Genomic DNA, 25,634 nt, shown 5'->3' on the forward strand with positions numbered 1-25,634 from the left:
TATTAAAATGAATAGTAGGATGTGCTTATTATTAATTCACTTATAAATTATAATAAGCATAGTTCAATAGCTCCAAAAGGAAGTGATATTGAGGGGCTGTTAATTTGCAAATGTACAGTCAATCCTTCATACCCATAGATTCTTTACCTATGGAGTCTAGCATTCATGACTTGAAAATATATATATTCCAAATCAAACAAAAATTGATTTTGCCATTTTATATATGGGGCACCATTTTACTATGTCACTGTAGTTAATGGAACTGAGCATCCATCGATTTTGTATCCATGGAACCAAACCCCAGCGCATAGCAAGGACCCACTGTATATAGATACTGTTGCTTGATCAATCAGTCACTTAATGAATCAATTGAAAGCATGCCCTCTTAATAACTAAAAGCTACTCAGCCAACAGCCTTTTATATAAGATAAAGGATGGTAAAGGCACAATTTCCCCTGCTTCTGACAGGACTGCTGAAAGATGTTCTGCAGCAAAATATTTTTCACCTTTAAAAACTGCCTGTTATTGCCTTCTGCTGCAAACAGTCCAGGGGAAATTGTGCTACACATTATTTGACAGAGGCACCTAATGGAAGTAATCAGGACCCATTCACTCAGTTTCATTTATGAGATGCATGATTTGCTTCCCAATATCAAAGAAGTCTCATTCTCCTTCTGGCGCTTACCTAGAGAATCTTGTGCCCTGATATCAGCTCCATTTTCAATCAACAGACGGACAATTTCCTCATTTCCTGTGCAGGCTGCAAAGGATAAAACATGTTCCCCTGCGGAGGAATAAAGGGGATTAAAACTGGGCCCAAACACTGGCAGTGGGAGGCTTTGGTAAAGCTCAGTAATTAGAGCTGCAACAATTAGATCATTCATTGTTAAGCAGTTTTTCAGCTAATCTTAGAAGAGGGATTTGTCCTTTTCTTCCATCCTGGAAGAAGTGCCTCTTCCAAAATGATTCTGCCTGCTGTGGCACACACATTGTTGCTATTGTTGTTGTTTGTCATCAAATTGTTTCTAACATATGGTGATCCTATCACAGGTTTTCTTGGTGAGAATTGTTCAGAAAGGATTTGCCTTTGACATCCTCTAAGTTTTGCCCAAAATTACCCAGCAACCTACACATTCATCAGTATACAGTAAAAAAGCATGGTTTTTAAACTAATGATGTTGCTTAGACTTACTTATATTTGGGTTAGATCTCCCACTGATATCAATGAGAATTGAATCATGACTGACTGTTCTGAGTACGATCAAGTCTGAGTCAACATACTGTTTTTATAAATTTTATATATTTATATATTTGTTTGCTGTCTTGTCAGATGAGATTTCTTTACTTCATGCAGTTGGTAGCCTGCCTATATCAAGATGCCATCACAGACTTAACAGCACGAGTAGAGCTTTCACTTCAAACACAAGGCCAGTCGATCTAGTTCATGATAACATACCCAAGCTACTCAGAAATGTAAAGAAACACAGGAAGCTGCCTAATACTGAGTTTGAGCCATCTATCTCCATACTCTCAGCATTTGACTAGATTATAGTCAGGATTCTTTCCATCTATTGCCTGAAGATCTCTGGTGTTCTCTGCTGGTCTCCTATCCAAGCCTTGATCCTACTTGGTTTTCAAAATTACACATGATTGTGTTTAGGCTCATGTGGTGGTAATCTCAACCTCCAGGTGCTAAACTAGCAGCTATTCTGCCACCACTGCCCCACAACAATGCTCCCCAATTTCTGAACCAGTAATGTTCTATGGCAGAGACTGATGGGTCATCAGCAAACTGGAGTCCAAGCTGCCACAGGATAGATTGTTGTTGTTGTGTGCCTTCAAGTCATTTCCAACTTATGGCAACCTTAAGGTGAATGTATTATGGGGTTTTCTTGGCAAGTTTCTTCAGAGGGGGTTTGCCATTCCCATCCTCTGAGGCTGAGAGATTATGATTTGTTGAAGGTCACACAGTGGGTTTAAATGGCAAGGCTGCGATTTGAACCCCAGTCTCCAGAGTCATAATCCAACCCTCAAACCATTATACCAGCTGACTCTCCCACTGGATAGGTACCAGTGTTCAAATCCATATTCAGAATAAGCTTAGAATTAATTACCATCATAACAAGTAAAGTAAATAATCCACCCAGTACATTCAAACATCTGGGAAATGTTTGCTCCAACCAGCCAGGACTAGTCTGGCAACATTTCCCAGGCAACCTTTTCATCTGTTGCCCTCAGACTGTGGAATAACCTGCCAAAAGAGACATGACGGCTGAAAAGGCTGATTGCATTTAAAACAGCATTAGAGATATATCTCTTCTGACAGGCTTACCAAGTCTATTTTAAATCATTACTTTTAACTGCTATGTTTTAAAAGATGTATTATAAACGTACATTTTAATGGTCTTATAGTATTGTATTTTAACTGTTGGTTTTATGTGTTTCCTTTTTAAATTGTGTTTTGTATTTTAACATGTTGTACCCTGCCTCGAGCCTTGAGAGGCAGGAAAGAAATAAAAGTTATTTATTTATTTATTTATTTATTTATTTATTTATTTATTTAATATTAAATGGTGTCTGATTTGGCAGAATATTAAGCACTGTATTGCTTACTGCTAAATGAAAAATCTTTCAACTAGGCACTGGCTGACTTCCTAAGAACTTCAACTGTCATTTATGAATAAAGCAACCCAAATGCCACACCAATTTGTTTTCAACAGAAACACATCTGGTTTGGTGAAAGATACTGGTATAAAGAGTGGCCAAGACTTGGTCTTGGGCTGTTTTGGAGCTTGGGGGAAAATCCTTAAAAATTGTGCTGCACTATCTTTCTCCCCCAGATCCCAGAATTAACCCTGGGATCATTTAAGGGTGTACAGACTGGCACTTTGTGCCAGCCTGTATGTGCGGTGTGGGCTGAGCATCTGCACACTCAAAGCCCTTACCGTGCCACCTGAGTGCCATTTTGGTGCACACCCATCCACACGGCGCACGCCATGATGACACACACCATGATGGCACACACCATGTACAATGCCCAAATGGCACAGCGCAGAAGGGGCATCATCATGGCACGCTGGCATGCCTATTGTGCCCCTTCTGGGATGCAAAAAGAAGCCCCTTTTCAGGGCTTCTTTTTGCTCTCTCCAGAGGCTGTGGGGTGTGGTTGCTGCAGCCTGAATGTACACCTCCATAGATGTCTTCTTTTTTTACCGTAACAATGTGAATCATCTCACTCATGCATTCCGGGTTTGTTATTCCCACAATGGAGCCATATTGATCCATACTGATGTGCATCTCTGCAATTTCGGTTGTTCACCCATGCAAGCACTCAAATAAAGATGGGAGTCGACAATGCAAATGCATTTGGAACCCCTTTTTGGTATGCAGCATTTTATCTCAGGTCTATTCGGGTCTATTTGCATCAGTTATTCATACTATTGACAGTGCAGATCTTTTTAAAAAACTCAGCAAAAAACCGATATCAATCTTCCTTGATTAAGTGGGCTTTTTAGCACCCCCCCCCAATTAATTGGGTGCATTCAGGATGTATATGAACAACCGAGATTTAACCTGGATTAATCCTGGATTATTTTCACAGTGTGAAGAACCCCCCTGTTTCCTGGAGCTGCAGATAAGACCATACCGAAGTAGAAGAGGCTTTGGGTGTTACGCCTGAAGAAGAGTCCTGTAGCTCTGGGAGTGGAGAGATGAGCCCCCCTCTTGAGCAGGCATTTCACCAGGTTTATGTTTTGATTGGCTACTGCAATGTGGATAGCTGTTTGTCCTGCAATTGACATTAAAAACAAAACAAAACAAAAGTGAGCAATAATAATATTAATAATAAAATTTATTTCTTTCCCACTTGAGGTGGGGCACAACATGTTAAAAAAAACAATTAAAACACATAAACTCACAGTTAAAATACAATACTATAAACTCATTAAAATACACTCATATATCTTTATTTTACAAAGCTTGCATTTTTACATGATAAATTTTTACAAGACATTTATACAACAGGATAAATAAAAACATATCAACCTATATCAACAAGCTATGAATCTGTTATATTTTAGACTTACAACTGAAGACTTTCGACAAGAAACTATATAGTTTTAACTTATAATTACAAATAAAAAAATCTTGACTTAGTTTTTTCATAAAGGTTTTTTTAAACATTTGTCGATTTTAACAAATTGTTTGTCACTCCTGACCATTCTTCCTCCCATTTATCCATATCTTTTTTATTTAAGATTGCTGTTAATCTGTCAAGTTCTTTCATATCAAATATTTTATATTTCCAATCCTCTATAGATGGTACACATGTGGATTTCCAATTTTTTGCTACTAACATTCTAGCTGCTGTTATTAAATACAATCCTACTCTCCAATATTTTCTTTCTCCTTCTACACCTAATGTTGAGGTTACATTTAGCAACTACCGTTCTGGACTCATGACAAATTCTATATTTAACATCTTTTTTAATAAAAAAAATACACTCATAAGAATTCATATACAGATTAGAAAGTCATGATTTAAAACTAACTGGATAGGCTTGCCAGAAGAGATACGTTATTAATGCTGTTTTAAATGCAGTCAGTGTTTTCAGCTGTCGTATCTCTTCTGGCAAGTCATTTCACAGTCTGGGAACCACGACTTAACATATTCTCTCTGGATATTATCTGGATGCATTTTGGATATATTGCTTTATGATACGTTTACAGGTTTACCAAACTTTAAAAAAGAATTTGGCCAGGGAAATATTTTTTTTAAAAAATAACACATGTTTTACAAACTGGAAAACCTTTTTTAATGAGAACTACAAACAGACAGACAGTTCAGAAAAAAAGGCTTTCTTTGAAGTGAAAGCCAAGGCTCAAAGTCGAATTAGACAAGACATTAGCCACATCTCTGAATCTTATTTAGGATTCTTTTTTTTTTAAAAAAAACTAGAACCCTAATTTGGTCCGGGACTGCTAGGTGTGAGATTAGTTTTTCAGACATTTCCATCTACATTACTTTCTCACTGAAAATCATTCCAAAGTTGCTATTTGCCCCAAATCTGCAGTTCTGAAGGCAAGTAGTGGCTTCAAGGGAGGTTTTCAATTCGAAAATGGTGGTGGAAATGTCTAAAACAGTGTTTCCCAAACCTTGGTCCTTCACATGTTTTGGATGTCAGCTCCCAGAATTTCTGATTGTTGGCCCAACTAGCTTCTGGGCGATGAAGTCCAAAACACACGAAGGACCAAAATTTGGGAAGCATTAGTCTAAAACAAACCCTCTCTCCCTGGCACCCAAACCAGGTTATAGGATAAAAAATGGAGAATCCCAGTCATAATATTCAATAATGTGGCTAATATCATGGGTAGTCTGACCATCTTGCTTATCTATGTTCTTGGATATATGGCATAGAGAATGGCTGTGCCTATCCCAACAAGGTAGGGCACATCTGCCTAACAAAAGTTGCATTTTAAGGGATCTTGTAGCACCTTTGAAACTAATTGAAAGAAAGAAGTTGGTAGCATGAGCTTTTGTAGACTTGGGCCTACTTCCTCAGATGCATGTTTGGAGTGGAGAATCCAGAGACAGACCTGTATATTCTCACACACAAATAGCTTATACAGGTCTGTCTCTGGATTCTCCATTCCAAACCTACACCTGAGGAAGTAGACTCAAGTCTATGAAAGCTTATGCTTCTTTCTTTCAGTCAGTCAGTCTCAAAGATGCTACAAGATCCATTTGCATACTGATTTTCCTGATTAATACAGCAATGTCTTTGAAAACTAGCATGGTTTAACATAATTTCCTACATGTATCATGTATCATGGGAGAAACTACCGTGAAGGTGGAAATGCAGTTAGGACTCACCAAACTATAATTCCCAGGGTTCTCTGGGAGAATACCTGGGAAGTAACACTAGCATGAAACTAATATAGGCTTCCACCAAACATATATCTTTAAGAAGGAAACCATGGCACACATTAATCAGCTCATTAACATTCTGCTATGAACTCTTCTCCATGCCCTGTCATTCACATATTAAAAGAAGTAGAAGACCAATAATTGCCAACTTCTATGCCAATAAAAAGGTTCCTTTTGACCCCATTCTTTTCAGCTGAACCAGCTGTCCAATTTGCAGTGTCCAAGGGGAGACAGGGGAAGAGAAGCTTAATTTATTATTCTTCACCACTTTTTCACTTCCTAAATCTATCTTTCCTCATATGCTTTTGGGCCTGTAGGAAAAAAGACATATAATGTGTGCATCTAGAATGTTGTATGCCACACAACTTGGAAACTTGGAAAGATTCAAAAGGAGAAACAAATTGATTGTGCTTTTACGTCTGTCACAGCTAAATTATGCAAGGCAAAAATAAGGAAAAAGACAGAAAAATACCAGATTTGTGGAAAATTGGATACCAAAATGTAATGAAAAATCAAAAGGACAAATGTCCACTGGCTATCTTTAAAAATCTATGGCTGCTGCCGCACTGCAGAATTAATGCATGAAAACACTGCATTACCATGGCTCCATCCTGTAGGATCCTCGTATATGTAGTTGTGGCATCAGAGGACTCTGACAGAAAAGGCTAAATATCTCAGAAAACTACAAACCCCAGAATCTCATAGCATTGAATCATGGCAGTTAAAGTGATATCAACCTGGATTATTTCTGCAGTGCAGATGCAGCTTAGGTGGTGCTATAAGAGGTCTCAGCTGTAACCTTTGACATCCACATTCTGTGTATGTTAATAATGAAATGTTTTAAATTCTGTCTCAATAGGAATTACCTTCATAGAGTTCGGATGCCATCCTATCGTTGATGAGTTCTGGAGCCACCTCCAAAAGAACTTCAGCAGCCTCTACATTATCATAGAGAGCTGCTATGTGGAGGGCTGTCTCCCCAACAGCTCCTACACAAAGTAGAGAAAACAAAACAAAAGGTCAGTTAAGAATAAGCTGGACCTCTGGCAATACTGTCAGGCATAATAGGGACAATTCATATGCCTGTCCTTCACATTTAAAACTGGGTGGATGACAAGACTAATTTTTATAAGAAAAAGGATATTTGAGTCAATCCACCCCAAAGGGACCAGATATCATAACCACAGAGGACTGCAAAATGTAGGACATTCAAGGAAAACATAGGATGTTACCAAATAAATGCCCCAAACACTAACATATACTGTATTTTATTATGTACTCAACTGTATTTTTCTTTGTTAAAATTCTTGGTTGGGTTGCAATATACTTATAGACCTCTGAGCAAGACAACCGGCTTAAAATGGTACTTGACTAGCAACAAACCCTTGACTGAATCTACATTTAAATCATCCTTTTCAACCATCCATTGTGCTGAAATTAAGGAGGAAAACCTTTTCAACATTTGCACTGTGTCCTCAAGCAGCCCATTGCCTAACAAAATCCGTTTCCCCTCTAAGAACAAACATGACCTGAGCTCTGGGTGCAAGTTTTGTCTGCTGCTGATCCTGGGGAAAAAGAACTTGAGAAGGACCCATCCTATCCCCTATTTGCAGTGAGGACAGGGAGCCAAACAGATTCATTTCTTGAAGAGAAACAGCAAACATGGTGTAACTCAATGGGCTTCTTAGCCATGCTCAAAATGGATGATATTTTGGAATTCCTCCTAGACAGAAGGTTGCAATATAGGCCATGTCCTAGAAAAGAAGGCTGTCTGGTCACCATGATCCAACCTCATCTTATTGCAACAAGATCCTTGCTAGCTTATTGCCCTTGCTTATCTACTATCTGAATGTGTGGCTCTTGCCTCTCGAAAATAATTCTCTCATCTGCCAGGCATGGGTTTTATAGGATGGGAATACCTCTTTGGAAAATATCACAAGAACCATCTGTGGTCAATTTTCTGATGGCCTGGACATCATTCTCTTTGGCAGCGAGAAGAAGTGGAGACTCCCAGATCCTGTTAGCAATGCAAATAAAATAATATAACTGTTCACATTTACTTCACATTTACTTGGGAAGGGCAAATTAAAATTACTTCTTTGCCAAACATTCTCTTTATGCGAATGGCATGATCAAGGGGTAGTATCATCTTGGAATATTTCCTGAAATCTAGAAAGTGACAGAACTGAAAGAAAAAGGAAAAAAAGCAATTCAATTGGTGACTGAAGATACATCAGCTTCTTGCAATGTTTACTGAAACCACATGGGGGAAGCACAGAGAAAGATAAGAAAGATGCAAATTTCCCAGGATTTAATACATCTAACTTACCGGTAGTCCTTCCCTGCAATAAAATAAAATAAAATAAAATTGTAAAACCTAACAAATGTAGAGACATTATTGCAATGTGGACTTTGATAGGCCTCACTAGTCAAGTGAATTAAATTAAGTAGATGGTAACTAATCTTTAAAATGCATATTGGTTTTGCTGTTGCTGTGTACCTCCAAGTAATTTCCAATTTATGGCAACCCTAATGCGACCCTATCCTAGGGTTTTCTTGACAAGATTTGTTCAGAGGAGGTTTGCCATTGCCTTCCCCTGAGGCTGGGAGAGTGTGACTTGCCCAAGGTCACCCACAGTTGATACACTACATATTTCATCTGACTGGTTTTGGAAATGCTAAAGAAAGGATCCAAAGATGGCAATCTCATTCCATGAAGTTTGAATGAATTCAACCATGCACAACCTTGAAGTTGCACCTGCAGAAGCCTAGGATGAAGAGTAACCAGCAACTGGTTTTAACTAGCCTTAGGAATTTCAACAAAAGAGGGTGAAGAACAGTCAACAAGATGGAGACCTTTAACCCTGTAGAAAGGCTGTGTGGAGGGGTGGTGGGAACCATTTGCCTTCTGATCAAGATAAGCCAAAGTTCTGTTCTTCTGAAAGAAGGATCCAGCCTCTTTGGAAGGTGGGGGGATAGTTTCTTATCTATACAGTGTTCACCTCTGACATGAAAACATTGGGGGGGGGGGGATGGACAAATAAAATAGGCTTTCATTCCTAGGATTTGGGATCCTGGAGATAGTGGGAAGCCCTGACAGTTAATGGTTAATTGCCATTCTGCTTTCTGGATAATAAATGAATGAAGCACACATAATAAACTTCTTTTAATGAACAGAGGGCATCTCAGGAGCAGCTATGGTGGGAAATGAGGTGGGCAGTCAAAGCCTGATAAGACCAGATAAAGCTGGTCTTATCTTCCTCACACCTTTCCCCAAACTACAAGATATTATGGTTCTAAACAAAGCACTTCCTTTCAAACAACTCCAGAATAAGAACACTTACCCATATAAATACCCTAAGGCTCCAGATCCTGTCTGATCTTGGAAGCTAAGCAAGGTCAGCCCTGGTTAGTACTTGGCTGGGAGACCACCAAGAAATACTAGGTGCAGTAGGCTATATTTCAGGGGAAGGAACTGGCCAAACCACATTTGAGGATCCCTTGCCTAGGAAATCTCTTTGAAATTCATGGGGTCACCATAAGATGATAGGCAACTTGAAGTTACATACATGCACACACAAGAAGGACCTAAGTACCCTAAAGGCACCAAATCCTGTCTGATATTGGAAGCTAAGTGGGGGTGAGCCCTGGTAAGGACTTGGATGGGACACTGCCAATGAATACCAGGTGCTGTAGGAACTGGCAAAATCACCTCTGAGGATTCCTTGCGTAAGAAAACCCTATGAAATTCATGGGATTGCCATACATCAACAGGTGACTTGAAGGCACATACATACATGTACATATAAATTAGCACTTGAGATGTTCAAAATTTCTTACATAGATTCTATAATTCCTTGCAGCAGCCCTGTAACATCCCATGCTGCATAGTGATAGCAGTATGATTCTGCTTTAACTGCTGTGCCAACATCCCATGGAATCCTAGGATTGGAAATGTAGGGAGGGAATTTATAATTCTTAGATAGAGAATAGTACTGTAGTGCCTTATCAAACCACAAATCCCAGGATTTCTTAAGATGCAGCTATTGCAGTTAAAGCAGAATCATAGTGCTATCATTTGTGCAGCATGAAAAAGCCCCAAGAGAATGGTAAGTGGTTTGCCTAAAGATACCTACAATGAACTCATGGCAGAAATGAGATTTGAACCTGAAAATTTTTTCATTCAAAATGCACAGCTAATTGCATATCACAGTACATGTAATTCGTCGTCACCTTCAGGTATGCCAGTGGGATTGTGATCTAGTTTGCACATGTGGATGTTGTTGCTTCTGTGTGCCTGCAAGTCATTTCTAACTTATGGCAACCCTATCCTCATGTTTTCTTGGCAAGAATTCAGAAGAGGTTTGCCATTACCATTCTCTGAGCCTGTGAGCATGCTGGGCATTGAACCCTGGTCTCCAGAGTCATACTACAACATTCAAACCACTATGCTACATGTGGATAGGCAAGGTTTAAACCTTCCCACTCTATACCTCCATCTTTCATGATGGAGCTCAGTATGGTGGCTCCATTGATATATTTTGGAGGAAGTATGTGGGGAGGTTTAAATCATGTATGGAGGCAGTGATCCAGATTGGGACACCACAGCGATATAGTTACACATGGGGCAAAGGAGGGCACTGCCTCTCCATAAGAATTGGGCCTGCCCAAAATGAATTTTTCCTTCAATCTCCAAATTTCTATCTTTGCACTCAACTATTTAGAGATATAGTTCAGGCACTCCCCACCACCGCAAAGGATATGGGAGAATCTTGCAAAATCCCAACACTAGCACTTTACAAAATTATTAAAACATTGTACATATGTGTATATTTCCATGCATGTACGTGATTTATGCTGCAGGAGCCACCTTTGATGCATTTAATGCCATGTGAAAAAATTCATTCTCAGCTTTGTCACATATGCTGAGACCATATTGGCATTCAGTGCTTCATCAGAGAGAAACAAATTTAGTAAACTTGGCTTTTGAACATAACATATTTGTCACTGTTACAACTATTCTGCATGTGGGAAATATTGTATTTTAAATTGTGTTCCTTTTGTGGAAAATTCAAAAGATACTTTCTTATTAATATGCATGAATTGGCTGTATTTTTGTCATTACCCATGTAAAACTTTTTTTTCTACAGAAGCCTCTTTTATAATGATGATGCTCAAATCCCTTCTAGAGTTGGGCATGTTACTGATTGCGCTCCTGTGCATACAAGCTGTACTTGATGTGGATTGTCTGGCCCAGTGATTCCCAGACTTTGGTCCTCCAGATGTTTGCACTTCAGCTCTCAGAAATCATAGAATCATAGACTCACAGAGTTGGAAGAGAGCACAAGGGCCATCCAGTCCAACCCCATTCTGCCATGCAGGAACTCACAATCAACACAATCCCAACAGATGGCCATCCAGCCTCTGTTTACAAACTTCCAAAGAAGGAGACTCCACCACTCTCCAAGGAAGTGTGTTTCTGTCAAACAACTCTTACTGTCAGGAAGTTCCCCCTTATGTTGAACTGGAATCTCTTTTTTGGCCTGATAGTTGGCTAAACTGGCTGGGGCTTTTAGGAGCTGAAGTCCAAAACACCTGGAAAACTAAAGTTTGGGAACTGCTGGTCTACCCCATTGCTCCCCACTCTTAGCTGCTAGATGTGAATGCTGTCTTTCCATACTCCTAAGGACTGCCATTTCTATAAATCAAGAACTCTTTGTAGATTTCAGTGACAATGAAATCATTATTCATCATGTGCCATTACTGGTACAGTAGGTGATGTATCAGCATGTGGTTCCTTCCCTTTAACTGAGAGATAAGATCAATAACAATCAAGCTCAAAGTAAAGATGTCCATAAAAGTAAAATTCCTTGACAAAGCAAAGAAACAACAAAACAAATACTAAGCATAGACAAACCTCCCATTCCCAACATTTCTTGAAAGATGGGCTACCATAAAGTCTTATGCAGTACCACAGACAATAAAATCAACAGAATAACACAACTAGTGTTTGCTTTCCAGAAATAGCATTCTAAGTTACAGTTTAGGTGTAGGAAAGTAACAATAAAAAGTAAGTCTCTTATATCTGTGGTTTTTCCTTTAACATTTCCAGAAATTCTGAAGCTATGGAAAAAATGGAAATTGTCAGAATAATTGGGGTGTGTGTGTGTGCACTCTTTGCACTCTTTACAAATTGAAACTTGAGGGACATAAAATGCATTATGTCTTAACTTGGCTTAAAAGTTACTTGAGGGACATAAAATGCATTATGTCTTAACTTGGCTTAGAAGTATCATGTTTAATATATTGAAGGTGCAATTTATGCAGATTTTTTTTTAATTATCTTGAACTACAACAATTAGCTGAACTATAAGGAACCCCTTTGCAAATGGATGAATAGCAGGCAAAAAACAAAAACAAAGCAAAGACAAAAACAAAAACAAACAAGAAACCACAAACTCTAGTGAAACAAAGATAATCGTTTTGTTTCCTATAGTCCTCCAAAGTGCCAAACAGACATAAAGCACCCATTCCCACAAAAAGAACTAACAAAAAGAAACCCAGACGAGGAATTACAATAATGTGAGATGCTGTGCATCATCTTATGTCAAAGTCTACCTGCTACATACTTTTAAGAAATTGTTTGATGGAAGTAGAGGGAATAAATATACCAACACTTAGTCTTCAATATTTTTTTCATCCATCTTAAAAACAACAACCCTATAATCCATTTTTCAAGTTTTCAAGAAAATAAAAGCTTCAGAGAAAAGAGTAACCACTTTCCTTTTGATTTTTCCAGGGTTTAATATCTATAATCCTACCTCCTTGACAGTAAGCATGGTTAATTGCAAAATAGCCTCTCTCCACCTGATGCCTTTCAGATAGTTCCCATATGTACGGACACAAAATAACACTTGGAGTGGATGAGTGTCTCAGTTTCAAAAATCAGGGCTCCAAATTAATAGCCAAGCAGAGCAACATGATAGTTCCTAAGAGACCTGGCAATAAGCAATGGGATATTCCACCTTAGCATGCGTTGTTTCAGACTGAGGGGAAAAGACATGTTGTACAAACAGAACAAAGCCAACTGTCTCCTTGTTTAACTTCCTGGCGCCCACCCAAAAAAACTCTTTGACATTATCATATAGATATAAATAACCATAACCCAGGAATTTATTGTACAAAAGAGGACTATATCTAAAGCAATTAAAATCACTTGTTTCCAAATACAAGTTAGGTAAACCAGTTCAGGGGAAAAAAAACCTTGACGTCACAAGCATACAGCACAGCTACCATTTCCATTTCATCTTCCACTTGTGGACAGATTTAGGGGAAAATATTACATGCAACATGCATCATTTCTGTCTCCAAATCCAAAATTGCCCCTTGCTTGCAACAGAGAAGGGGGCATGACAGGGAGGGCTGCTGAGTTTGCTGAAGCCCAGAAGGTGATGCTTGGTGCTGTTTTTCAAAAAGGAAGATCGCAAGGCTTACTTTCTAACTGATTGCAATTGTAAAAATACTTCTCTTTCTAATTTTTCAAAGCCGGGGGGCAAGCTTCTCAATGACTCCCAAACTCTGACCTTCCAGGTGTTTTGGACTTCAGCTCCCAAAATTCCAAACAGTGGCCAAGATGGTTGAGGCTTTTAGGAGCTGAAGTCCAAAAATACCTGGAAGTCCAGAGTTTGAGACTCACTGAGCTAGATTTATGGACATAACCAGAGACAGGGACTAACTGAAATTATTCATTAAGCCAGAAACTTTCTAACAAGAAGAAGCAACTTAAATAAATTTATTTTTAAATAAAGCAATTGACTTATGTTGGAATTTCAGCATTAAGTTGAGAATCGAATTATTAAATAAGTTGCTAATTAAATGAGAGAGCGTGCTGAAGAGTCAACAAATGTCACATTGCCCTGCTGAGGTTTTTTTATACCCAAAACTAGTTCTCTTGGGAGAGTTAGTGTGGTGTAGTGGTTTCAGAGTTGGACTGCAACTTTGGAGACCAGGGTTAAATTCCCAGCTCAACCGTGGGTGACCCTGTGCAAGTCACATGCTCTCAGCCTCAGGTTTGCAATGGCAAACTTCCATTGAACAAATCTTGCCAAGTAAACTCCATGATACAGTTGCCTTAGGGTTGCTATAAATCAGAAATGACTTGTAGGCACACAACAACAACAGCAGCAACAACAAAAGTTCTCTTGGATTTTTAAAAAAGTACATTTTGCTTTTTGTTAAGCTGTCAAGGTTGAGGAATTACAAAATTAAGGTTACATGTCCCATTTATTCTGACACATGATTCCAGTATGATAGTTACTTCCAAGATGAATAGTAAGAAAAGCTTGGACGAGTGGTCCATGCAGCACAATGGTTCTCCTGTTTATATAGTGGAAACCATACAATTTTTAAGCAATTTCCACTGCTCTGAAGAGGGACTCTTGGCGTGCCACCCATGGCCACACCCAAACACCACAATTTGCAGCGTTTTTTTTAAATACCCCCCCTCACATAAATGTTTCATGCCCACCACTCATGTGGGAGGCACTTTTGCCATGTTTCCCTCTCCTGCCAGTCAGTTTAAGGTCTAGGAGAGGACACTGTCAATCCAAAGTCAACTACCAGGTGTGGGGAGCACAGGGCATGGCCCTAACTAAGGGGCACTTGGGGGCAATTTTGACCAGTTTTTTTTTTTTTAAATTAAGAAATTGGTTTCTGGGGGATCTTTGGGACCTCAGAAATAGCTTTACATTTACATGTGGTTCATAGGCCGCATTTTTTCCAACAATGGAATAGAAGCTCCTCATGAAGTTGTCCCAGGAAAGTGATTATTCAAGCTCTAACTATGGCACATTCATGAGGATCCAAATGGGAATCAGGTAATCTAAGAAAGGTTAGGGTAAAGAGATGAATAAGACAAGGTTTTTTGATGGGGTGGATGAAAATTGGATTTTAAAAAGAATTTGTGCAGCTTTCCCAGGCCAAACCTGGCGGGGGTAAATTCATCAATGGCATTTTTCACTTTAGTTATGATAAGGCTTTTAGTGCAAGCGTTTAACATATATGTAAATGGAAATTTAAAATGAACAATATGCAATTGTCTTACATTTTTAAAGCTTTAATAATGATCAACTAAATACACTAACATTTCCTACTTTTCTGATACTCTATCTCTGGAAACTGCTCTAATTGTGCAGCGCAAATGCCCCTTAAGCTTTTCATAGATGCAAGTATTCTATCATCCACCTGCAGTCTAGCAGAGATAAAGTGTGTGTTTGTCCTGACAATGTAATGTGGGAGCTAAAAAGGCCAATGCCATTTTAGGCTGCATCAACAGAAGTATTATGTCTAGATCAAGGGAAGTAATAGTGCTACTCTATTCTGCTTAGGTCAGGCCTCACCTGGAATACCGTGTCCAGTTCTGGGCACCACAACTCAAAAAGGGATGTTAACAAGTTAGAGCATGTCCAGTGGAGGGCAACCAAAATGATGAAGGGTCTGGAAACCATGCCTTCTGAGGAAACACTTAGGGAGCTGAGTAGGTTTAGCCTGGAGAAGAGACTGTTTAAGTATTTGAAGGGGTGTCACATTGAGGATCGATTGTTTTCTCATGCTCGAGACTAGAACATGGAACAAGAGATACAAGCTGCAGGAAAAGAGATTCCACCTTAACATCAGGAGGAACTTCATGACAGTAAGAGCTGTTTGACAGTAGAATACACTCCCTCAGAGTGTGATGGAGTCTCCTTCTTTGGAGGTCTTTAAGCAGAGGCTGGATGGCCTTCTGTTAGGGATGCTTTGATTGTGAGTTCCTGCATGGCAGGTGGTTGGACTGGATGGTCCTTGTGGTCTCTTCCAACTCTATGATTCTATGATTCTATGTTGCTTGGGTCCACTAAAAAAATCATTCATGACAATGAGGCTATGAATATGGACCACTGACTGACATGATCTATAGCTCATACATGAATCTTCTCTAGCGTGCTTTCTTGCATTGTCTCTAGCTTGGCTTCTTACATGGTCTACCCTCTGCTGGCAACTTGTTGGGCAGGACTGACCAAGATGTTAAATAGCTAGAGCTTGCAGCTTAGAGACAACCCTGATATCTCATGTGGCCCCACAGACAATTATTCTGCGGGCATTTCAAAAGGGCCTGTGAAAGTGAATAGGTCAACGATTAGCATGGCCATAAAACCTGAAATAAATAAAAGTAATTGTACTGATGAGTTACTAATTACAGAAATTAACAACAGTTCCTGTTTGATGCAGGAATTCTTCTTCTCTTCCCCAAGGGCAATCTCTAACCTGAATCATATTGCCACAAAAGGAGTATACACTTAGGTTTCTTTTCAGACTGATGCAAGAGATTGTAATTGATGCAGGAGTTACTCTTTTACCCATCTTGTCTCAGGGTGGGTGGGATGGATAAACTGGTACCCAACAAACAATCTGGATCTGTATGTTACTGGAGACTGAAAATGGCAACCCACATTGTTAATATTCTTTAAAATAGGAAGTAGCATCACTTATCATATGACATGACTTCATGATGTTGCCCATTTTCCTTCTTCACATTGCTTGCAATTAACAGGGTCATGAAAGCACACCACACAATGCAGCATTGAATTTGGATGAAGCTGAAGCTGAGTAAAGGTTTTTCTAACATCAGTTCTGGAAATACAATGACAGTCAAGTACTACGGTTGTTGGCGTCTACAGGAAAAATCTAATTGTAGAAATCCAGGTCAAGGTTGTATAGCAGGAGTGGGATGCATGCAGCCTCCAGATGTTATTATACTACACTTTGCTTCCTACAATACCTGTTATCTGCTTTCAGCAAGAGCGGATTTGCAACACAGTACATGATTTACATATCATATATTATGGTAAAATAAGATATTACATGAGTGAGTGAGGAGGAGGAGGAAGATGCACATAGAGGCAGCAAATTAGTGTCTCATCTGATTTCTTGTCCTTTACTAAAGCTGAGAAACTTGCATGGTTGGGAGTACGATGGAATTTCAACCTGTCTTGTCATTTCCAAGTGTACAACTCTATCCACTGAGCAATGTAACTATTTCCCAAAATTTTTACATATAGAAGATAATACAAGATAAACACCTGCCTTGCCTCCCAGTTTTAACTCTAATTCCTTGTGCAGCCATCAGTTCTTATCAACGTTTAATCACTATCAGTTGATCATATTGAACTTGCTGGATTATAGATAAAAGGTTCTCTCTATCCCTTTGCAAACTCCCAGGCTGACCCAGTTTTAAGACATAAAACAGTTGATTCTGCACTTACAACAATCACAGGGCTCTTCATGTTAATTACTTTGTAAACACTTCAAATGGAAAATGATAGGTACAAGCAAATCTAAAGAGAAGGAGCCACCTACACCCAAAATTGTTGTAAACTAGTACAAATATGTGACGTTGCCAAACTGCGCAATGAACTGTAAGATCTTAAGAATAATTCTTGGCTTCCTGTTAGGTAGTTTATCTTGAACTCACCACTATTCAGGCTACTTTACCCCACAATTTTATATAAATACAATTTGTAGCATCTCTTTGACCTGGGCTTTAGCAGGATAAGGTGGTGTAATCCTGAAGTGAAAAAGGGGATGATGGTATCATTTCAAACTACAGGTGGAATGAAGCCATTTAAAAAATATAAAATCTCTCTGATGTTTCAGACACTTGGAAAACATAAAAGTACTGTAGCACAGCAGGCAAAAGTTCTGATACAGAACTTTTCTCTTCATCTGCTTGTTTGATATTTACAGACAGTATTTTTCATTGGAGATATTAGCCTAAAGTAGAGCTGGAAAAGTTTGGTGGGTCCAGAGGCAGATTTCTGGACCTTAGAGCCTCCCAGGAATAGCACAGACTGGTGGGGAAGGGAATTTAAAAGACAGGGAAGCTAGGAATGCTCAAATGTTGACTTCTACTTTTGAAAAACAGGATTGTTTAAAATGTCAATGCAGAGAGGCAATGCTCCTCTAGGGGAAGGCGTTGTTGTTGTTGTTGTGTCATTTCCATTGTATGGCAACCCTAAGGCAAATCTATCATGGGCTTTCTTGGCAAGAGAAGGTTTGTCATTGCCTTCCCCAGAGGCTGAGAGCCTGTGACTTGCTCAAGGTCACCCAGGGAGCTTCATAGCCAAGCTAGGAATCAAACCCTAGTCACAACATTCAACATGTAGTCCAACATTCAAACCACTATACCATGCTGGTTTTAGAAGCACATCTACCCAGGCCTAATTTTAAAATCTCAGTTTTCAGAGCAAACTGTCCAAATGGCATACAGGATGGTTGGGGCCAAATCTGGCCTTTTCATCACCTTGAGGCTCCTGTTCAGAGAAAATAGAGGATTTATCTCCTGGTGTGTCCACATCCACGTGGCTGTGCATATTGCGATTTATCGGATGAGTTCAAAGGGGAGAACTGTGTGTGGACAGTTCTCCTTGCCTTTGAGGCATAGACAAGCTGGTGGTCACTGTGGAGCGAAGTAGCCCAAAGGTAAACTGGATACAATGACATCCAAAATCTACAAAACAATTATATTTTATTGTGCCAACCAAAATGCACAAAATATATGTTGCAAGCTTTTGAAGCTCCACTGGCTTCTTCATCAGTCAAAGGTGTAAAAAAATCATACAGAAGAGTTGTTGTTGTTGTTGTATTTGTTACAATTTTAATCCCAAGCCTGCATTTTGTCAAGACGTTCTTGGTATTGTTCTGAGTTAAGATGGTTTGGAGAGATATCTACATAGGGAGACCACTCTTCCTTTGGCCATGTTGTGCTGGGAGACAAAGCATTTTAAAGTCCAGGAAATAAAATTTAAATTCCATTGGCAACACGAAAAGGTTCTCCCTTTGAGATCCAGGATGTCTCAATCCTGGATTTTCCTGTCAGTGTAGATGTACCTTAGGTTCCCAAGAGAGGTGATTAACATTTTTGGTTTTGAGGTTTTATTTGGCCAGAAAAAGTCAGTTGAGGGAAGTCAGGGATGGGGGTGTTGGGGCCATTGAAATAATCTTGTGGGGCTGTATGCAACCCTGGGGCTACACTTTGTCCATTCCCTGACCTAAAGAAATAGAGTTTAATGTTCATTCCATGACATCAGGAAACTATCATTTCATTCTGCTTGGTGATATCATGATGCACTTGTTTTAAAGTTGGACAGAATTATATCCTGATTTTAAACAGAGATTTGATGACAAGCATTCATGTACTGTACTGAGAATGTGCATGTATGTGTGTTGTGTGCCTTCAAGTCTTTTCTCACTTATGGCAACCCTGAAGGGGACTTATCACAGGGTTTTCTTGGCACATTTCTTCAGAGGAAGTTTGCCATTGCCATCCTCTGAGGCAGAGAGAGTGTGACTTGCACAAGTCACCCAGTGGGTTTTTGTGGCCAAGTGGGGATTCAAACCCTGCTCTCCAGAGTCATAGTCCAACTCAAACCGCAATACCATGCAGGCTCTTGTATTTAGAATAATGACCATAAATAACGATCAGGAATAACACTCAATGGGAATTTATATCTCAGTGGTGAATACATGGGCAGAATTTATTTAATTTCATTTATACTTCTGTAGAATCAGATGGCAAACCACGCAAAGAACTATCATTGGATTCATGAGGATGCAGATAAAATACCCTCTTGCAAGGATGTTGATTTGACGAAAATCTCTTTACTGTAACTCAGGTGAAGTAATAGTTTTGAGAAATGCATTTAATAGTAATAAATTTCACAGATAGCAATCTATGAGAAACACTAAACAGGAAGGAAAATTACTTAATTTGAAATGTTTCTTGGTTGCTGTCTCCTCAAAGGTAGTTTTTACAGCAATTGCTGTTTCACAGAAGCGACACTAAGTAGGTTGTTTTGTGCATCACTTCTGAATGTTATTTGCAGTGTACATTCATAAGTGAAGACTAAACAGATTTCTCATTAAATCCATTCATACATGGTAAATGTAAAACCATCTAGTTAATTTATCTCACCATTCCAGCTATGCACTAAGATCATTCATAATCAGCAGTACAAATCAAAGGAATGGGAATGACTAAAAACACCTTAAATGTTGCCAGCAGATACATTTAATCAAGCACATTTTGATGTCTAGGGAGGAATATCCTCCAAAAAGCACAGACGACAATCCACTGGGGCAATTCTTGTGCACATCAATGCACAGGAGTCATTGGTTCCATAATGGATCAGATTTGTTCACTTCGCTTTACATTGTGGACACCTCAATGTAAAATTGTATCTATATTCTGAAAATTAACTTAAAATATATTCTTAGCATCATATGCAGGAGCCAATGTGGCAGACTGGTTTGAGTGCTGGACTATGACTCTGGAAAGTAGGCTTTGAATCCCTGTTTGGCCATGAAAACCCACTGGTCCAAAACTCAAAGGTAACCCGGTGGGTTTTGAACCCTGCACTTCAGAGTCAAGCCATACTCTCTCAGCCTCAGAGGATGGCAATAGCAAATCTCTTCTGGGGAAACTTGCCCCCAAAAGCCCTATAATAGGTTCACATTAGGGTCAGCATAAGTTGGGAAAGACTTGAAAGCAAACAACACACAGAGACACACAGACACACACACACAGAGACACACAGACACACACACACACACACACACAGAGAGAGAGAGAGAGAGAGAGAGAGAGAGAGAGAGAGAGAGAGAAATACTGTATTTTCAAATTAAGAGTTCAGCATTTCCTTCCAGACAAGTTTCTATCATCATTTCAAACCTTTCAGTATTTCCAGACAGATTGCACAACCCTGGGAAAGTCGGCAACATGCACATCTCATCCTTTTCCATGAATCAAGTATCACTCTGGCCATTAGAAATGTGGATGCACTGATTCATTTAAATATTTAAATATCTCAGTAAGGGGGAAAAACTGGTCCAGAATCAGCTCTATCATAACCATCTCAGGCACAAAATTATGGGCACCATTAAATGGCCGACTTTTCAATCCATTAATACATTTTCCTTTAGAAATAGATACAAATTTCAGCATGTGTGTCTTTACACTATATTGCCTTTAAAGTGATTACTGGAGATGACAGAAAGTTAATAACTTTTGTTAACAGCATGCTCATCCAAAGTAATGGGAGTATGTAGTTCTGTTTACACAACACATTATTGACCACTGCATTTTGTTAGCATGCGGTAGAATGCATCTGGATGTTTTGGTTCATGTATGAACACTGTCTTGGATTGCCCTGTGCAAGTCAGGAAAAGGTTTTTAATATGAAAGGCAGACAGACAATTGGAAAGGGGATGAAACAGAGGCATGTTCTTAACTGATCCCCTCTTCTATAAAACAAACAAACAAACAAAGCAGGAAGCCATACTCTAATTATTGTGTATTTCTGCATTGGACTGGACTGGAGGTTTCTTCCAACTCCTATGATTCTATGGTTCCTATTTGCCAAGGACAACCTCTGTTTTCAGATACCTGTTTTGCCTTTTGGACAGATTTGAGGGGATACATTTCTAAAACACACACACACACATATATTCCCCATACATACATGTGTGTGTGTGTGTGTGTGTGTGTGTATGTGTGTGTGTGTACAATCAACTCTTCTTATGCATGGAAGGTTGCTAAACTTGACATTCATTGTTCGATTTGTAGCCTTTAGCTTCACAGACATGCCAGCAGACCCATCTCGACATGAGCGCATGAACGCGCATATGTGTTCATTTGTGCAAACAGATACACCGAGTGCTAAAGTACTGTTTTCTCTCCACAAGCTATAATTTCTTACGCAGATAGTAAAATGTATTTGCGTTGGAGATAGCTCCGTTACAGTAAGGACAATCAGATCCCTTGGAAGTTGTAACATTCTTAAATTGTTGTTTTCTTGTGAAGTTTTAAAGGGTAACTGTTATTTTATGTCTGAGCACACCCTGCTTCAGAAGTCAGCACAGAATAGGCTACTGTAAAGTAAATAAATAGGAGCATACGGGAGGCAAAGAACCCCAGGAAATTTTTGGTGCAAGGACTGATTGTACCTAAATGATCCTCTCTCCATCTGAGGAATGTCTCAAGGTATAATCTGCAAAATACTGCTTTTCTCTCAGGCTAAGGGATGAGGGGTAGTAAAGAAGACATAAATCTTGTGACAGTGTTTACCAGACCAGTGTGGTTATTTCTTAGGAGAACCTACATCTCTGTCCATCCCCCTAGTTTTTACACACTGACAACAAAAATTAAACTGGGTCTACATGAAATATATGACACACCTGTAGTGCAAATGAATTTCTACGTGTGTCTGGTTTATTATTGTGACACTTGTGTTAGCAGTTGATAAGGCATTAATATCGTCTGTATGGTCATGCACAAGAACACACAACACTAAAATACACTAGGTTGTGTTTTGTGTTATTTGGCCGGTTAACTGTTGCTATAAATATAGATATAGATAGACACACAGACATACATACATACAGTAGGCTCTTGTAATCTGCTAGGGTTTTGGTTCCAGGCTTTTCCAAAATCCGTGGATGCTCAAGCCCCATTAAATACAATGGCATGGTAAAATGGTGTCCCTTTTATAAAATGGCAAAATCAGGGTTGGCTTTCTGCAATTTGTGTGTGTGTGAATATTTTAAAACCATGGTTGGTTGAATCCATGGATACAGAATCCATGGATGAGGAGCAACAACTGTATATATGTATATATATAGAGAGAGAATGAGAAAGGGAGAGATGTACCATATATATTCGACTGTAAGTCGACGTCATGTATAAGTTGAGGCCAGGTTTGGGGACCAGCATTTATAGTTTTTGATATGACCCGTGGATAAGTTGAGGGTAAAAATTAGGGGCATGTAACAAAGAATCTAAAAAATGAAGCAAAAGAAATCAATGCCAAAGAACTTACAAAATTTCATTGGGCACAACTGCCTGTGCTCACACTAAAGGTTGGATGGATGAGAGAAAATAAGGGGTCAGTGCTTCCAGGACAGATCACACACTTGCCTTTTACCAGGGGATGTTTCCTTTTCTTAATAAAAGTTAAAGTACAGATGTTATATTGACCCATGGATAAGTCAATTCAGATTTTTTGGGTCAATTTTTTGCATTAGTATATACAGTATGTAAGGGGAATACAGTGGGCCCTTGTTATCTGCTGGGGTTTGGTTCCAAGATCTCCAGTGAGTAACAAAAGCCGTGTATGCTCAAGTCCCATTAAATATAATGACATAGCAAAATGGTCTCCCTTATAAAAAATGGAAAATGAAGGTTTGATACTTGAAATTTAAACTTTTTTTGAATATTTTCAAGCCGTTGATGCTTGAATCCATGTATAAAAAATCAGTGGATAAGGAGGGCCAACTGTATATATGTTTGTATTTCCCTTGGCAATGAAAGAGCAAATCACACTCTTTCAGCCTCAACAAAAGGCAATGGGAAACCCTCTCTCAACAAATCTTGGTAAGAAAACCCCATGATAGCTTTACTTAGGGTTGCCATAAGTTCGAAAGGACCACATATGTGTAACTCACACACACACATACACACTGCACTCCTGTACATGACCTCTAATGCACAAGTAACTCCTAATGAGCTCAGTAGGATTTAAGCCTGGGTTGGTGTATATAACTTTGCTGCAGAAGTCATATTATATGCCTGGCACTGGCACACTATGCACATTTGCCTGGGAATAAGTTCGCAACAGGACATGCTTCTGAGTAGACAAGTATCAGATCATGCCATGCGCACCCTACATAAAAAGCACGCAGAGGGATCTTGCAGCACCTTTGAGACTAACCGAAAGAAAGAAGTGGGTAGCATGAGCTTTCATAGACTTGAGTCTACTTCCTCAGATGGATTTGGAAGGAGGCTCTACGAAATCTCATGCTGCCCACTTCTTTCTTTCAGTTAGTCTCAAAGGTGCGGCGAGATCCCTGTGCAGACTGATTTTCCAGACTAACATGTGTTTGAATTCTAACTACATGAGAAGTATATTGATGCCCGTTCCACAAAACACCCAAGAGAAGGAGAAGGGACATCAGTCGGGACACCTGAGAGCTACTTTCCAGAGGGGTGATAGTTGGGGAAAACTGGGGCCAAAATTTGCTTGCCGTTCACCTAAGACTTAGGGCTCTCTTAATCACAAGCACAGAAGTTGAAATATGGGGTGTTGTGATCCTAAGATAACAAGGGGAGATTCCTTGTCCCACTTCAGATTGCAACTAAGAGCCTGCTTCCTACATTTCAAAACAGGACCCCAAACAACCTCCCATTAGGAAATCTTGGATCGGATGCTTTTGGGATTTCCAGGCCAGTACATGGCCAAGGTGGTGTTGTGGTTTCTGTATAGCTGCGACTCTGGGGACCAGGGTTCGAGTCCCTGCTCAAGCATAAAAACCCACTGGGTGACCTTGGGCAAGTCACACTCTCTCAGCCTCGGGGGATGACAACGGCACAGACCCCTCCGAAGAAACATGTCAAAAACATCTTGAAGGCGCATGGTAACAAACATACCCGGGCATTGGAAAAAAGGGGGTTCCCCTCACTCCTCTGATGTGGGGGTCACACTCTCTCATCCTCAGAAGGTGGCAAAGGCAAACCCTCCTCTGAAGAAACCTGCCAAGAAACCCCCATGATAGGGTTGCCTTTGGGTTGCCCTAAATCAGAAGCGCCTTGAAGGCTGAACATACATATGCAGCGAGAGTCCATGTTCATAATAATAATAATAATAATAATAATAATAATAATATGTTTTATTTATAGACCGCTATTCCGCGATGATCATAGCGGTGTACAGTAAAATCGTAATACAATACAAAATACAGTTAAAGGAGGGAGAAGTCTCATAGGTTTGGTTCCCCGTGGATAACAAAATCCGTGGATGCTCAAGTCCCATTCGAGACAACGGCATGGGCATGGCAAAACGGTGCCCCTTATCTAAAAGAGCTAAATCAAGGTTTGCTTTTTGGAATGTGTGTGTGTGTGTGTATATATATATATATGAATATTTTCAAGCCGTGGATGCTTGAATCCGTGGATAAAAAAAACCTGTGGATAAGGAGGGCTGACTGTCCACACTCTCTCTCAGCCTGGAGGGTCAATAGAAGGAAACCCTCTGAAGAAGCTGAGCAGGGAAACTCTCCCGGAGGGACTTTACAGGCTGGAAGTGGGTCTCCCCTAGCTTACCTTTTCTGCTGGGAGAGATGTGCCTCGTCCAGGCTCCTGGGTCCGGCTTCTCTTTGGCCCTCGTCCGCCCTCCAGCCCCGGCTCACCCTCTTCCAGAGGGAGCCGCAGGGACCCTTCTCGCCGGGCAATGGGACCCCCATGGCTCTCTCTCCCTCCTTGGCTTCCTTTCTGGCGCCACAGGAGGAAAGGAAAGGACTCTAGTGCTGCTGAGCCTCCTTTGGACCCCCCAGAGCCCTTTCCCTCCTGGGCTCAAGGCAGCAGCAACAGAAGGGCAGCTGGGCAGCCTCAGCCAAGAGCCAAGGGACTGCCAGGGAAGGAGGGAGGCTGGCTCTAGGGAGGCTGGGAGCCTGCCTTCTGGGCCTCTGGGCTCCTCCTTGATGGCTCCCAAGACAACGCCTTCCCTTCTTCTTCTCCTTCTCCTCCTCCTTCTTTTTATTTTTCTCCTTCTCCTCCTCCTCCTCCTCCTCCTTTTTCTTCTTCTTCTTCTTCTTCTCCTTCTTCTCCTTCTCCCCTCACAGG

The 25,634-nt window shown here is 40.0% G+C and overlaps 1 protein-coding gene across 1 annotated transcript in view; it reads right to left on the minus strand.

The window, feature by feature from the left end:
• Positions 1-25,255, minus strand: part of TRPV5 (transient receptor potential cation channel subfamily V member 5) — a 45,715-nt gene extending 20,460 nt beyond the window's left edge. Inside the window, exons 1-5 of the mRNA XM_089511059.1 lie at positions 25,116-25,255; positions 7,846-7,943; positions 6,793-6,915; positions 3,647-3,787; positions 686-784 (exon numbers count right to left, since the gene is read on the minus strand). Coding sequence (XP_089367185.1) covers positions 686-784; positions 3,647-3,787; positions 6,793-6,915; positions 7,846-7,943; positions 25,116-25,255 — 601 coding nt within the window. The remainder of the gene's footprint in view (positions 1-685; positions 785-3,646; positions 3,788-6,792; positions 6,916-7,845; positions 7,944-25,115) is intronic.
• Positions 25,256-25,634: the final 379 nt, after the last annotated feature.

Source organism: Sceloporus occidentalis, unplaced genomic scaffold (genome assembly GCF_023333645.1).
Source record: "Sceloporus occidentalis isolate IW3139 unplaced genomic scaffold, rSceOcc1.0.p SCAF_1, whole genome shotgun sequence".
In the NCBI taxonomy this organism is placed as follows: domain Eukaryota; kingdom Metazoa; phylum Chordata; class Lepidosauria; order Squamata; family Phrynosomatidae; genus Sceloporus; species Sceloporus occidentalis.